A 16,455-nucleotide genomic window follows, 5' to 3' on the forward strand; every position below is an offset into this window, starting at 1 on the left:
CCGTTGGTGTGTTTGAGTCGATAAACTGCAACATACTGTATTTGAACCCCGGGCAAAGGCATCAAGAAAAACTATATCAAAATAGCATTCAGTTTGTGTTATTTCTAGCGCCCCCTTTGGTCAAAAGCGGTTTTGTCTTTACCACGCCAGCTGTTGTTCCTGGGTGAGCGTATACTCATGACAAAGGCATTAAGAAAAACTATATAAAAAATAGCATTCTTTGCACTGATGGTCTCGTTTGCTGTTACATGTAATTTATGATCATCAGAGGAGAAATGAGACTGTTTCAGAAATATTTTAGCAAAGATCTTTAGGACAGCAAGGTCTGGCACGGGAAAAACACTTACGCTTTTGTCCAAAGGGGGCGCTAGAATTAATGCACACTGAATGTTCCTCAGAGCACTTTTCATAGCCACTGAACTCCCATACAAAACAGAGGATGAAATACCTAAAGAAAAGTTAAAGGTGCAGTGTGTAACTCTGTGTGTGTCAGAGAAGTGAAACATTTTCTAAGGTATATTCTCCATAACTGAATAAACAAACTTTCCTCACGGGAAAATGTGATCCCTGGAACACTGTTTGAAGTTAGAAAGCTTCCTGAAAAGTTACTGTTTCACTGTTGTTGTTTACAGCAGCAGGGCCCACAGTTTGGTTTACAAACATATTCTAGTCTTACGTTTGGTTCCAGGTTCCTCAGAATAATTTGATTCATGATGATAGAATTATTCAATACTAAGAATTACATGTAGAGAAAATATGTTTAGTAAACTAACTGCAGGCTCTGTGAATGTAAACAAAACCCCCTCCTCTGACATTTTCCTCAGACTTGGATCTGGTCCAGAATTTAAAGGTTGAAATCCTTTGATGATGCGACTAGTGTTAAACTAAAAGCTTAATAAGACACACTCACGCACTCACACGCACACATTTACACACTTAAGATGAGAACAGTTAAGACCTCGAGAGAGAGACAAGGACAAAAGTTTTAGGACATGGAGGTAAAGAAGTGTGAGGGAGAGATAGACCGATTAAAGGTGTAGTCAGTGACTCTGCAGAACCCTTGTTGTCAAAATCACTTTTTGTCAAAATCAGTGAATATCTCCTCATGATCCACGACCTGAAGATGAAGATGAAGATGATGATTTTTATTTTTTATTTATCCTTTATTTAACCAGGTTAGTCTCATTGAGATTAAAATCTCTTTTTCAAGAGAGACCTGGCCAAGATGGACAGCAGAACACAGTTACACATAAAACACAATACAAAGTACAAGTTCGATATTAAGAGCAGTTGTAAAACATAAAAATAAGATTCTTAACTAAAAACATTCACAATTTCCAATGGAGTCCAACTTCAATGATGATGATGATGATGTTTTTATTTCCGTGTCATGCCACTGCTTTTATATAGCATTACAGTTTACGAGATATATATCATAGGCGCACTTGGGGCAAGTTGTGCTTTTCTGAAAGCTATATTTCTTAAACAGTTTATTTCAGATCCAAAGTTATTGCTGCCAGGGAATTGGCAAAACTCCTACTAATCTCCACCCTGTTAAAACAGAAAGTAACACTACACAGACACACAGTAGGGGAACGAGTTTTGCCACTTCCCTGGCAGCAAACTTTCAAATAATATGCATGGAATTCTGAAGGTGTGGTATAGGCGTTGCTTCAAGATATCCTTTTCCTTCTACATGACATGACAGCTTTTTCGACTTAGAGTGTTACCTTACCACTGATGAATGAGATTAATGTACGTTTGATATGTTTGACTTTTAAAAACAAAGATAAAAGTGATAAAATGTCCAAACCAAGTTGTGGCCATCGATATATTACATCCGTAGTGATAAGAAACTACTGTAGAGAATGAATGGGAAAAGTTAAGAGAATTCACCACTCCTATTCACAGCCTGGGGGTCCCGTTAAGGTCCCTGGTTTCTAGATCGGACGGAAACAGTGTTGACATTGTTCTTATAGAACGTTCCGTGCAGAGAACTGCTGTGATTGGTTCAAAATATTTGGTTAATAAGAACTTTATTTATCAAATTTATTTATAGTATCGCCAATTGTATAGATAGATTGTATAGAGATTATATGGATTACAAGAAGCGAATATAATAAATATTTTTATTTTTTTTACTAAGGGGTAGGATTAAATAAGTGTATACTTCTTCCTGCTCCTTTTCAGGCATATCACATCAATACAGATACTTTTTTTTATTTTTGTGAAGTCATTTAAAAATAAATTTTGTTTATTGTATTTTTATGCTTTTCATTTAGTTTTGTATTGTTTTTGATATGTCTGAAAAAAAAAAAAAAAAAAAAAAAAAAAACTTAAATGACAATATCTTTAATGTGGATTGATAAATATATGCCTATAACTCTTTTCAGATGCTTTACTATCATGAAACTAACTCCCCAGACAGACAGACAGACGGACGGACAGACGGACAGACAGACTTACAATCATGAAACTAACTCCCCAGATAGACGGACAGAGAGACAGACAGACAGACAGACAGACAGACAGACAGACAGACATACAGAGAGACAGACTTACTATCATGAAACTAACGCCCCACATTACAAAGTTAGAAGGATTTGGGTTTACAGGGGCTTTAAACCATATCAGACTACTTATACGTTTTCTTGTTTTGATAATGTTTATCTTTGTTTTGACTCACAGTGCTGTGTGTCTGTATTTTTGCTTTCTGTTTTAACAGGGTGGAGATTAGTAAGAACGAAACTTTCAAACAATATGCATGGAATTCCGAAGGCGTGAACTCAAGATATATAGAGTATATTTCCTTCAACATGACTGTCTCCCATAGTCTAGAGAATGTAGTTTTTCTAAGCTCCCAACATGTTTGTGGTTTACATCTAAGTTAGTTTCGATTTGTGTAATTATCTCGCACTGCAGGTAATTCTTAAGGCGTGAACTCAAGATATTTTTCTATGCTCCCAAAAATATGTGTGGAGGCCAAGCCTAAACTTTACTGTGCCTTGCAAAAGTATTCATACCCCTTGAGTCAATGGGTTGTAGAACCACACATCACTGCAATTACTGCAGCAAGTCTTTTGGGTTATGTCTCTAATAGTTTTGCACATCTACAGACTGACATTTTTTTCTTCTTTTCAAAATAGCTGAGCTTCAGATTCAGCATCAGATTGGATAGAGAGCGTCTTTGCAATTAAAACCATCCGTTAGGTTTTATTCTACTTAGCAGTTATTATTATACAACAAATTCCCTTGCTGTAGCCAAGGGGCGACTGTGGCTCAGGTGGTTAAGCTGGTTGGCCAACGATCCTAGGGTTGGCGGTTCGATCCCCGCCCGGCCACTTGTGTCATGGTTGTTGTGTCCTTGGGCAAGACACTTCACCCACCTTGCCTCGTGTGAATGTGTATGACTGCTGTATGTTTGAGGTGGTGGTCGGAGGGGCCGATGGCGCGGAATGGCAGCCACGCTTCCGTCAGTCTGCCCCAGGGCAGCTGTGGCTACTCTCGTAGTTTACCACCACCAGTATGACTGTGTGTGAATACCTGGAACCCTGTAAAGTGCTTTGAGTACCTTGAAAAGCGCTATATAAATCCAATCATTATAATTATAATAAATTGTATTGCGTGCGACGTGACTGTGTGTATGGTCAAAACCATTTGTCTTCCAGGTAGCAAAACTGCGGAACCACAGATTGGTTACTTATACACCTCGAGGTACAGATAAATAGAGCATAGCGTGCTCATGCCTTGTAAGCTTACACATATGTTTGTGGTTTATATCTAAGGTAGTTTCGATTTGTGTAATTATCTCGCATGAGGAAATAAACTGTGTGAATTAAAAAGGGCGTGAACTCAAGGTATTTATTACCTTCTACATGACTGTCTCCCACAAAATATGTTTGTGGTTTAATTCAAAGGTAGTTTTCTTTTGTTTTCATCGTTTCGTTATCACGAGGAAATAAACTGCGGGAAATTCCGAAGGCGTGAACTCAAGATATATATATAGATATATATATAGTCTCTCATAATGAATCTTCCCACAAGACAGAGAACATCTCCAACACAAGAAGCAACTTCGTTCAGGTTAGTTCTCCTTCATTTAAGGTTTATGTTGCAAACTAAATCAATGCAAACTTTAATGTAACATGGCTATTTTACAAACTATACCAAATGGTGTCGTATGTATCAGAAATTTCTACTTTATTTATTTAAAAATTTTATTATCAAAAATGTATTTTCTTTTTTTCAATATAATACTGCAAAGATGCGTCTAATCTTTAATTTTATAGTTATTACGATTATAGAATTTCAAAATGTTTCAATGCAACGTCATGGTTCAAGTGTTTGGCTGCAGACTGGAGCCACCTCATGCCATCTATTATATTCAAATTGATATTTTGAATTGATTGCAACTTCATTTTGTAACGATTTCTAGATTTCTTGGCATTTTGAAACTCTGTGCGAATTCTATTTGAACCCTGACTCACTTCATTTACAAAAGCATGCAACTCTAATTCTTATCTGCTGCTGACATTTTCCTCTTTTTCTTTCAGAGCAAACTAAACTTCTACTAGACTACTACTTCTAAACTCCTGGGTCTGAAGATGCAAGGTGGGCCAACATTCAGAAGAATGAGTGCATCATTTACTTATTGATAATATGATTCAAGGAAATAAAACGACATTGCTTTTATTTTGAAGGCGAGTTTCTATTTGTATGATGCACTGTGAGTTGCTCCTGCTATAAGGTTAAGCCCTAAAACACTCAGGCTGGGTTCAGTCTTTAGGGATGCAACGAATACATTTAGAGGCAAAGATCTTTTATTTATTTTACAAAAAGTTTTGCACTCAATTAATTCATCTTTGTTTAAGAAGATAAAGGAATATAGTGTATGTTTACATGTGTAAAATAAAGTACTGTGTCTCTTTGTTTGCAGTTGAAGAAGATTTTGGAATTGGACAAGTTTCTCTTGGTGCAGAAGCGGCGCTGAACATGATTGACACATATGACCGGCCTGGTAACGCCTACACTGCTGGGACCTACGCGGGTGCCGGGACATATGCACATGGATCAGAGGATGAACCTGGGAAGCGCATCCCCAGGGCAAGAGCAGAGGCTGGGGCAGGAGTGGGTCTCGTCCGAGCTGAGTATAGTGTTTTTGAGGCTGAGGCCAGAGGGCCTAATGCCAGGGCAGAAGCTGAAGCCAGTGCTCTCGCTGTTAAAGCCTTTGCTAGAGCACAGGTGGCTAGTGCTTCAGCCACCGCCGGGCCAGTGAAAGCTACTGTCGGCCTGGCAGCAGACACCGGTGTCAGCGTCGGTGTGGATGGTGTAGGGTTCAGGTTGCTTGGAACAGGCATCACACTTGGTCCAAAACCGAGCATTGCCGTGTTCGGCAGTGAGTTAGAATGTGTCATATCATAAAATGCTGGCTTTGTGACAAGCACATCTTGTTGTCATTGTAAGTTGTGCTTTTCTAACAATGAAACAAAGAGCATTTGAAATTTGCAAAATAACTAAATCTGGTTATTGTGACAAAGCATATCTTTACTGCAGATTAAACACTTAAACCTGATTAAGGGATTTCTTAATGTCTAATGCTTTTAACTAATTGAACATGATTGTCCTCTAACTTCCAGCAGACCCATATGGTAAAATGTCCTGCCAAATTTGTTAGTCAATTTTTTTCTTTTCTTGCCCAAAGATTTAATACAGTTGTTTGTTTGTCTTAAATCTTTTGGCCATGTAAATTGACATTAAGTTCTCAAAAAAGCAGAAAATCTCATGCACTATTATTACAACAACAGTGTAGAAATATTCTGCTAGAAGAAGTTAACATTCAAGAAAATGTCAAAGTATATTCAATATGGTCCCTTTCAGAATAATAATTGTTGATGCATTTATGTGTTTATTGCTTTAATAATGCAGACAGTATTCATGTCTGTATAAACTGTTGCCTAGCTTGGGAATTCCTTGTGGTTGAATGTAACTTAGAGACCCTAAACTAAACTGTATCGCTTTGTACCTTTTATACCAATGATTAAAACCCTCTGTTAAAGCTTGACATTTGCAGAATTATTATTGTTATGAAAGCTGTTCAAATGTTTACCATTGAGATGTGTTCCCTCAATTATTTATGTATTTTTTTTACACTGCTTTCAATTCATGTAACACAATTTTCCCACGATAGGCTTACTTACTAAAAGCTGTTAGCCTCAAATTATTATTTTTTTTGGCAAATTGTGATTACAGGCATGTTGCTAGCTACAGTGGCCATTAGCTAAAATACCAGTTTACAGAGCCTATATTAAGCCTGGATTTTTTTAAAATTATTAACGCAAACACAGTAGGGGAGAACGGGGTAATTTGTCACACGGGTTGGTTGTCACAATCGTTATATCTTGGAACCAGAAGGCGCTGTCTGTGAAATTTTGGTATGTAAATATCCAGAATTGGGATCAGAGGTCACCTACATAGTCTTCCTTGGAGTTAGACTGCTGAATTTGAGGTGAGACGATTGTTTGTGTTTTTCATGTCAAATTGAAAATATTTAGCTCCTCAGTATTTTTCTTCTAGGCTTTTACACAATGGGTTTATAACAAAACACTTGCTACCCATACAAAGTGTGAAGGGTAAACTATAGTTTAGATTGTGGTTAGCAAGCTAATTAGTTGTCAGATGGTTGTTGGCCTTAATGCTAGCAAGAAATTCAAGTTGGGGTTGGTCGTCACATTTTTTGGGGGGTTGGTTGTCACATGTTATCTCAAAGCTGCAGCCAGAAAAGGAACCCAATAACGAAAGAAATTATCAAGCTGTATCCTCACTGACACCCCAGAGAAGGAAAGAATAGAGCAGGAAAAGGCAGCTAGCAATAGCATGCATAAGAAAAAAGGGCAACAAAATCAAAACAACCCAGTGCATCCCAAACTAGACCAGCTGCCAAGGTTACAGTAAGTTATTTAGGCCTATTTGTCAACTTGACAATGCAATTAAACTTTCAAATTTAGTTCTTCTTTCTTACAATAAGATAGAACAAGTGAGGGGTTCACATTTCAAGCCAACACCTTAAGCTTCAATTTAATGTAGGAATGACTATTGAAAGATGTTTAGGTGATAAGCAATTCTCACTATAGTAAGAAGTGTGTCTACTTACCCCGTTCTCCCCTATAGACAGGTAGCGGATCATGAGGAGATACTGACTCTTGACAAACAATTATTTTGATCATTTTTTCAAATTAAATGTGGTGCATCATTTTTTAAGCCTATTTTAAGTTATTTATGTCAGATTAAAGAAAAATATATATTCTAGACCTGTTCCCATTCCCACGTTGCCATTCACACACAGATAGCATAACTATCAGGAGCAATTTAGGGTTCAGTGTCTTGCTCAGGGACACGAGGACATACAGTAAACACACAAAAATAAACAAACATAGAAACTGAAAAAAAGGTACATTCATCTAATTTTCTCTGGTGGATCTGTATGCATATTTAACATAAAACATAAATAAGCCTGAAGTGGCCAAATTTTCTAGCAAAAAAAAAAGACAACGAAACAGATTTGGAGAAAAGAATAACTATGGAAATGATTATGCCATTTGGTGCTTATTTTAAGTCACATAGAAATTAGGGATGGGGCCGATCCGATCCAGTATCGGTATCGAGTCCGATATGGCCGAAATCTGCGTATCGGATATCGGACTGACAGCTCCGATATTAAAATCCGATTTTTTTTTTTTTTTTTTTTTTTTTATAATTTTTTTTTTTTTTTTTTTTTTTTTTTTACTTTGTAAGAGCGAACATGCGCCGACGTTCGGTGGAGGGAGAGAGGACATCACTTTATAATTTGACATACAGTACATATCAGTTTGTTAGCCAGTGAGCTAACCAAAGCTAATCCAAGTCAAGGAAGTGGAGAGGCTTGTGACAAATTCTACTATGTAAAATACAGCCAGAGAGAGAAAGACTGTTTAGACAAACAGACCACCACATATTCTAGTGGGGCAGAAGTGATCATTGAGAAGGATTTCTGCCTTTAAGATAAACCTATATGCATTTGTGTATATTTCTTGCTCTTTTAAATTAGAATTGCTTAAGCCTTCCTAGCCTAATACATAACATCACCACCAACGAAAAAATTTATAACAATTATGATATCGTATCGGTCAGTATCGGTATCGGCCGATATCCAAACCCCAGGTATCGGAATCGGATCGGAACTAAAAAAAGTGGATCGTCCCATCCCTAATAGAAATGCCCTTCTAGTCTTTTTCATCTCCCTAACTCTAAACTAAATGCAGTAAAATAGAAAATCTTTCACCAGTTTTCAGAGGTTAGAAGGCAGCACTGCTCTCACAGCCTAAACCACCAATACATAATACATGAGAAACTTTTAATACATAAACATATTGTTATTGCTCACCTCCCATGTGGAAAACAACATTTCCATCGTGTGTGTGTGTGTGTGTACAAGTGTGTATGTATGTGTATGTATGTGTGTGTGTGTGTGTACAAGTGTATGTATGTGTGTGTATGTGTGTGTGTGTACAAGTGTATGTATGTGTGTGTATGTGTGTGTGTGTGTGTACAAGTGTGTGTGTGTGTGTGTGTGTGTGTGTGTGTGTGTGTGTGTGTGTGAGTGTGTGTGTGTGCCATTTTCATTTAAATACTCACATATTTATTCATGTGTATTTCTGGTGACAAAATGCTGCAAATCTCTGTTTTTACTGTATCTGGAGAATTATCTTTCTTGGAGCGACACATTCATAAACTCGCTTACACACACACACACACACACACACACACACACACACACACACACACACACACACACACACACACACACACACACACACACACACACACACACACACACACACACACACACACACGCGCGCGCACACACACACACACACACACAGAGAAAGAGAGGCAAGCGATAGTGTCAAATCTGTTCCGGAGATCATCAAAGAACTACTATATTCTGTACTTCAAAGAGACACAGTATTTGCATCTTTTCACAGTGGAGCTTCTTATAAATGTGCCAGCTGACTGTGAGCCATCTGTGTGTGTGTGTGTGTATCTCTGTGTAGTGTGTGTGTGTGTGTGTGTGTGTGTGTGTGTGTGTGTGTGTGTGTGTGTGTGTGTGTGACTGTGTGTGTGTGTGTGTGTGAGAGGGAAACCTATTGATTAGAAACAGCTGAATGTCGTGTGCATATTCTGGTCGCACAAAAACTCTCCCTACATTCATTTTTTGTCGATCTAATAAATATATTCCAAAAAAATTCTAAGGGCCAAGAATAAATGAGTGATTTCTCCTCAGCACCCCGCTCCTATAGTATAAAAGGTTTGTTCTTAGATTATAGAAGAAAAATTTATTTTCAAACTGTTCAATCAATTTGTGAATGTCCAAAATTTTGTGATTTTTTTGCATTTTTGACCTTTTTTGGAATGTTTACGAAAAACTAAATAAAAATTAAAAATAAATAAAAAATAAACTCAGAATGTTCAGGCATAATTTTGAAAAAAAAAAAAAACGCATTAATACAGTTTTGGGAAACCTTATATATGCAGGTCAGTGTTTCCCCCAGAAAATGTCTTAGTCAAGGTGGTCACTGCCCCGGGTCACGGGAGGCGCGATGTGTCGCGGCGAACATTTTGGGGGTATTTTGCTCAAAGATGCCAATGCGCAGTAAAGAAATAAACTGTTAATTTGAATACAAAAATACAACAGACACTGACCTTACAGTTGTGCAATTTTGTTTGCTATGTGCAGGTACAAATTTTGTGCAAACATGCAGCACAAAGCACAATTAAAGAAAACTTCTACTGTTTTGGTGCAATACTATACAGACACACTAAATACAATTAATGGACCATACACTTAACATGTGTATGCACATAAAAGTGAAAATTCAACTTTTTAAAGTTCCTTTTTGGATGGGGGGCTGTTGTGAGATTATTGTGGACAATAGGCCTACTGTGATGCGATAGCCTATAATTCATTAATGGTTATTTTGTGCCTACTTGCTTGATTTCTTTTTAAATACAGAGTTTATAACGCTTGGAGACACATGTTTTTTACCGTTTTTAATCGCGGCCTTTCGTGCAGTTATGACCATGCATAAGTACAGCTTGCTAGTACATTAATTGTGCAGCACTAAAAAAAAATATATATTATTATATATATATATTATATATACCTATCGCTGCAATTACAGCTGCAAATCTATTGGAGTATTTCTCTACCAGCTTTGCACATCTACAGACTGATATATTTTGTCCATTCTTCTTTGCAAAATAGCTCGAACTACAGATTCAGCATCAGATTGGATGGAGAGCGTCTGTCAACAGCAATTTTCAAGTCTTTCTCAATATTCTCAATTGTATTGAGGTCTGGACTTTGACTGGGCCATTCTAACACATGACTATGCTTTGATTTGAACCATTCCATAGTAGATCTGGCTGTATGTTTAGGGTAGTTGTCCCTCTGGAAGGTGAACCTCCACCCAGTCTCAAGTCTTTTGCAGACTCTAACAGGTCTTATGCCCTGTATTGGGGACGTCCTGTGCCTTTGGTCCCAAGTGGGGAACATCTCTGCAGTTGTGTTGGATCCTTTTTCGTTGATTGTGTGTTGCTTGGACTCTGTGTGGCTTGGTAGCAACCGTTTTAAGGGGGAGGGGGGGAGGGTGTTGTGTGTAGATCTGTTCTTTGTTTGCAGAGCTCCTGAAGCCTCTCCTGAAGCCCCTCCCTCACCTCGTTAACAGTCACCTGCTGCAGCCTATTTAAGCCTGGAGGCCTAATTAACTCTCTCTCTCCAGCCAGGGCCAGCAGCATGGCTCCCATTCACCCTTTTAGTTGATCTTTTGTTACAATAAACACAGTTTTCTTACACCTTAACTTGTTTTTGTGTACTTTATGTTGCTTCCCCGAGCCGAGTTGTAACACTCGTAGATAACAGTACACAAATACTAGCTCTGCCAGTGCATAGGATGATAGGAAAAAAAATAAAAATTATGCTAAAAGAAAAAGCAGTCAAGTGTGCAAATATACAGGTGCAAAATATGCAGCTCAGGCTAAAGTTTGAAAGTTCAAACGTCCTCTGTCCTTACTGAAAGGGGAGTCATTATAAAGTGCAATTGCAGTAGGTAAAAAAGTGTTTTTGTATCTTTTTGCAGCTTAAAAAAGACTGTAGGGGGCGCCCTTATCTCAGTTGGTAGGGCATCCCCCCCCCCATGGGCCTCGGCCAGCAGCAGACCCGGGTTCGATTCCAGCCCGCGGTCGTTCTCTGCATGTCACTCCCCTCTCTGCCCCATTTCAACTCTGTCTCTCAATAAAGCATAAAAATGCCAAAAAACATCTTAAATGCACACTTCTACGCTGCAAGATTACCATCTGCACGGTGGTTTTGACATTGCTGAGAATTTTAATTTATTGTTTATCTATGGTAAAATATCTCATTTAAGCAGGGGGAAGTACATGTGTGATTGTGTTTTTTTTTACTTAACCTTAATCTGATCTTTTGGGGGAAGCGAGCGGAACATATAACAGCAGGAAGAGGAAGCCAAAGTTAATCTGAGACCCATCTCTCCTTGACTGAAGAGCTCGAAGGAACTTTAGGTCTAAAATACCAAGTGTTATTTTAAATAGTTTAACTTCATTTATCAGCTTTCTACATTTGAAGAACTCTGCTTGGTGAGTATTGTTAAAACAGATTAGAAAACATATTTTCTGTATTTATTTTCTCTTCATGTCTGCGTTTTGGAAAGATTAGATATGTGGGGAGTACCTCGAGTCTAGTCTAATAGGGAATCAGCACTATTATCATTATAATTATTATTGGTAATCATAGTAGTAGTAGAAGTAGTAATACAATACAAAAAATACATATGATTTGCAGTTTTTTCAGAAGAAATGCAGCTTAAAGTGATTTACAATAAGAAAATGAAAAGCACTTGGCAACAAATGTAAAAATTGGACTAGAATAGAATGCCATACTTCATGTAAAGTAACACCCACTAAGATTTAAAAACGAAACAAACATTGAATCCATAAAATAAAATGAATATGTATAAAGTCAAGTAGAAGCCACCATTTGGAAAGATGTGCATAAGTGCGTATTTGGCCCGTCTCAGGAAGTCATAGCTTTTAAGGATGATGTTACAGAGTTAACTTTTTGGCTCTTTTTACCTAGATATTGACAAAGTATGCAACCCGAATTTCTTTAAGTTTAACTTTGGTTTAACCATGACATACACTAAACAAAAATATAAACGCAACACTTTAGTTTTGGCTCCCATTTTTCATGCACTTAACTCAAAAATCTAAAACTTTTTCTATACACAAAATAAACATCTCACTCAAATATTGTTCACAAATCAGTCTGAATCTGGGTTAGTGAGCACTTCTCCCTTGCCTGCACATTAAAGAGTGGCCTGTTCGTGTGGCAACTCTAAGGCACACGTGTGTAATATTCATGCTAATCTAGTCTAATCAGCATCTTGAAATGCCACATCTGTGAGGTGGGATGGATAATCTCGGCTAAGGATGTGCCCATTAACACAGATTTACACAGATTTAGATGGTTATTTTAGTGTAGGGGAGAGTGGCCTAAGTTGTGCATTTTGGAAGTTCCACCAAAGTGCCACCCCTTGTTTATAGAAAACCGTGGAAGAAATTGGAAATGTGACCACATATTTAAGAAGAGCCATCCATTTGACTCATCCTGTAAAGAAGGGAGACACAAAGTAAAATTTCCATGATCAAGGTTTTTTGATTATTGTGTCTGAACAATTATAGACACGTTTGAAAACATTTGACACATGTTTTAGTGCTTTGGTATGCTACACTTTGAGTCTATACAGTTAGCACGATGTCAGCCCTAAACTGCTGCATCATGCTTATTATCCAAATGTCTGGGGTTGGGATGATTTGTGCCAAAGGGCCTAGGTGAGTTATAAGTAAGTAAGTAAGTAAAATGTATTTATAAAAGCACATTTATGACAGTTTGCACTGTCCAAAGTGCTGTACATAGTGCATTCAGTAGGTAAACAATGAAGGTAAAATAACAATAACCAAAATAAAAGACGTAAAGCCCATACATCCACATAAACACAGATATTAGTGCAGAGGTAAGATAGTTAATGGGGAGGAAAAAACAGGGTGTACAGATGGGTTTTGAGCCTTGATTTAAAGGCAGAAATGGAGGGGGAATCACATTTGTCAGGTGGCAGTTGGTTCCACAAGCATGGAGCAACTAGTTCAAAGTACATTTCTGAGAGTTGTGCCAGTGGCATGGCTGTATACGCTGGTCACCAAAATAAAGTGATTGTCTACAGTAGCTCAGAAGAGACTGACATCTCCATTACACTTAATGACACCACTGATGAGAGTTCAGATGGCCAGAAAGATGATGATGGTGACTTTGTCATTGTGAGCTTTGCAGGTAAAACCATTAGATCTGCTAGGCCTTGTTTAAGAAAATGGTCCTTCAATCTTTGTCAAGTATTTACTTTAAATACACCTTAAATAAGTGATTGTCTAATGGATTTGTCTTGCATTACAGTTTATGAGATATATAGCAATGGCACAATTTACCCCATGGTATTCTCTCTTGTGGCACAACTTACCCCACACTCGGGGCAAGTTTTGCCACAAGACAACTTTTTTTCCGAAAGCTATATTTCTTCAACAGTTTATTTCAGATCCAAAGTTTTTATTGCCAGGGATGCACAACACCCTGAAATATATGTACATATTTCAGTTGGAGACTATACTGTCAAGGCCTCACTTCAAAGTCACTTTGAGTAAAAAGTTGCACAACTTAGGCCACTCTCCCCTATATGGAAAGTTATAAATTTTTTAATTGAGCGCATGAAAAATGGGAGCAAAAACAAAAGTGTTGCGTTTATATTTTTTGTTCAGTGTATTAAAGAATACCGAGACACGTACCAGATGATCTGTGATATTTACTACGTGTATAAACAATGCAAATATGTGATATCGTGTTAGTTGTTTTTCTGATGGTAGATAGGTGGAATCCAAGATGAACAGTTGCACTGGTTTAGTATTATTAGATGAGATGAATTATTCAGAAAAATGCCCCACTGATTTCAAGTTCCTTTTATTTTCAACAGGAAACCATAATGACGGATATTGCAGAGGAGCTCTTGAATATTCTGCAGAACTTGGAACATGAAGAGTTTAGGATCTTCAAATGGTTCCTGAAGCAGGATAACATCCTGGAAGGCTTTCCAGGCATCCCAGCCGCCCAGTTTAAGGTTAGGGGGAACAGGCAGGAAACAGTGGATATGATGACACAGCAATATGGCGGCCCAGGAGCTCTGGAGGTAACCTTGAAGGTTTTAGAAAAGATCAACAGGAACGATCTGGTGCAGCATTTGCAGAACTCCAGCTCCAGAGGAAAAGGTCAGTCGTTAAAAAGGGAAATATAAACCTCTGAAAAGGTTTCGCTTCATTAAAATGACAATGTAATAATGTGACATGTTGCGTTTGTTTGCCTTGTTTTTAGACCCCAACACACATTACGTTGGAGCTGAGGCAGAGGAGTTCAACATACAAGAGGAGTTGGTGCAGCAGTTTGCAGTGGATGTGACTTCAGATCCTGACACAGCACATCCTGACCTTCTGTCTGCTGATGGGAAACAAGTTCACCCTCAGAGATTTAGGAGATCGGTTATTGTTCTAGCAATACTTGCAGTGTTTGTGGGTGTGTGTGTGCTTTGCCTAGTTGTATACTTCAAGACACATTCCGTTGGTGCTCAGACAGAGGGGGGTAACTTAAAGCAGGCAAACCTAATGGTGGCCCAGCAGTTTGCAGTAGATGTGACTCTGGATCCTGATACAGCACATCCTAAACTCATCCTGTCTGATGATGGGAAACAGGTGCATCATGGTGATAGGAAGAAGAAACTACCGGACAACCCTGAGAGATTTAATCAGACTGTGAGCATCTTAGGAAAGCAGGGTTTCATTAAAGGAACATTTTACTTTGAGGTTCAGGTTAAAGGGAAGACGGCATGGACCTTAGGAGTCGCCAAAGAGTCGATTAAGAGGAAGGGATCAATCACAGTGCATCCTGAAGATGGTTTCTGGACAATGTGGTTGAGGAAAGGGGATGAGTATGACGCTCTTGACAGTCCGTCTGTCCGTATCTCTCCGAAGTCGCCTCCTGAGAAGATTGGAGTGTTTGTGGACTATGAGGAGGGTCTGGTCTCCTTTTATGATGTAGATACAGCAGATCTTCTCTACTCCTTTACTGGTTGTTCCTTCACTGAGAAACTCTACCCATACTTCAGTCCCAGTCTTAATGACAAAGGTAAAAACTCTGCCCCTCTGATCATCTCTCCTGTCAATCTGAGAGATTAATCATACTAGTAGGCGTTTTCAGTTATTCTAGTGGATTACACTTTTACTCAGATTGTAGAAGTTAAATTTAAAGTTGTCCAGAGTTGAGCTGTGAATAACATGAGGTCACCAAGACAAACCTACAATACATTTAAGAATAATTAAGAACTATATTGTCTCACTTTTAAGTACACACTGGTATATTTAACCAGTTTTGATGGTAGACATCTGTCTTTTTTTTTACAGCGTTTTACATGGTTCCCCTAATTAACAGGTGGGGGCAGTAATGTGCAAGGTAAAAAATCAACATGATAGTGCCATAATAATAATAATAGATTTTGCTGTACCACCAGACTGAGGGAAATGTTTAAGTACAGTAAATAAAATGCAACTTTTACAACTTTACAACTAGAACTGTTTGGTGAGTTGTATGTTTATGTTCAAATAGAAGCATTTTCAATAATTGATCATCTGCTATTAATTAAAGAGGACCTATGATGCTTTTTGACTTTTATGACCTATAAACGTTGTTATGATGATTTATAGTCATGTTTAACCATACTAGATTATCAAATAATGACGTACATGCATTTCGACGTATTCCCTGCTGACCGTCTGGGGTGTCTGTGCAGAGCACTAAACACTATTCTAGCCAGTCGAGAAGTCACGTCTTCAAAGCGGCGTGTGTAATATGACATCATCAAGAAAGTTCTACAAAGTTCTAGAATGCAACGCTCCCTGGGTAACCCCACCCCTTTTGAATAATAACAGAAGCTACAGTGGCCTTCAAGGACAAGAACGATTCTACATTTTAAACAATGCACCTGATGACATTCCAACTATGACACTTTCAAGATGGCGGCACTAGGCCTTGGTCCAAAATATGCAGAAATATGGTCATATATGAGACCCTTTCTAAGGGGGAAAAATAAATAATTCAAAACGTTATTTATGCACTAAATGAAATGTACTTATGGATATTATAATTACTTTCTACAAAATCTGCTAGGAAATAAAACCCAAAATTCTACACACTGCAGCTTTAAGACAACATCCAGTATTATCTGGAGTCACTTTACTCTATCGATCATC

At 38.1% G+C, this 16,455-nt stretch overlaps 2 protein-coding genes across 2 annotated transcripts; both read left to right on the forward strand.

The window, feature by feature from the left end:
- Positions 1-4,036: 4,036 nt before the first annotated feature.
- LOC307268608 (uncharacterized protein) lies at positions 4,037-5,993 on the forward strand. Its single transcript, XM_080051303.1, has 3 exons — positions 4,037-4,083; positions 4,554-4,611; positions 4,937-5,993. The coding sequence occupies exons 2-3, from the start codon at positions 4,605-4,607 to the stop codon at positions 5,419-5,421; spliced, it is 492 nt and encodes a 163-aa protein (XP_079907429.1). The 5' UTR covers positions 4,037-4,083; positions 4,554-4,604; the 3' UTR covers positions 5,422-5,993.
- Positions 5,994-14,141: 8,148 nt separating this feature from the next.
- LOC307268723 (zinc-binding protein A33-like) lies at positions 14,142-15,384 on the forward strand (the record flags this gene model as incomplete). Its single annotated transcript, XM_080051459.1, has 3 exons — positions 14,142-14,424; positions 14,528-14,664; positions 14,782-15,384. 3 exons carry the CDS (start codon positions 14,142-14,144, stop codon positions 15,382-15,384), a joined length of 1,023 nt encoding a protein of 340 aa, XP_079907585.1.
- Between the last annotated feature and the right edge of the window lie 1,071 nt (positions 15,385-16,455).

Source organism: Ammodytes marinus, assembly GCF_949987685.1.
Source record: "Ammodytes marinus genome assembly, chromosome: 22".
NCBI classification, from domain to species: domain Eukaryota; kingdom Metazoa; phylum Chordata; class Actinopteri; order Uranoscopiformes; family Ammodytidae; genus Ammodytes; species Ammodytes marinus.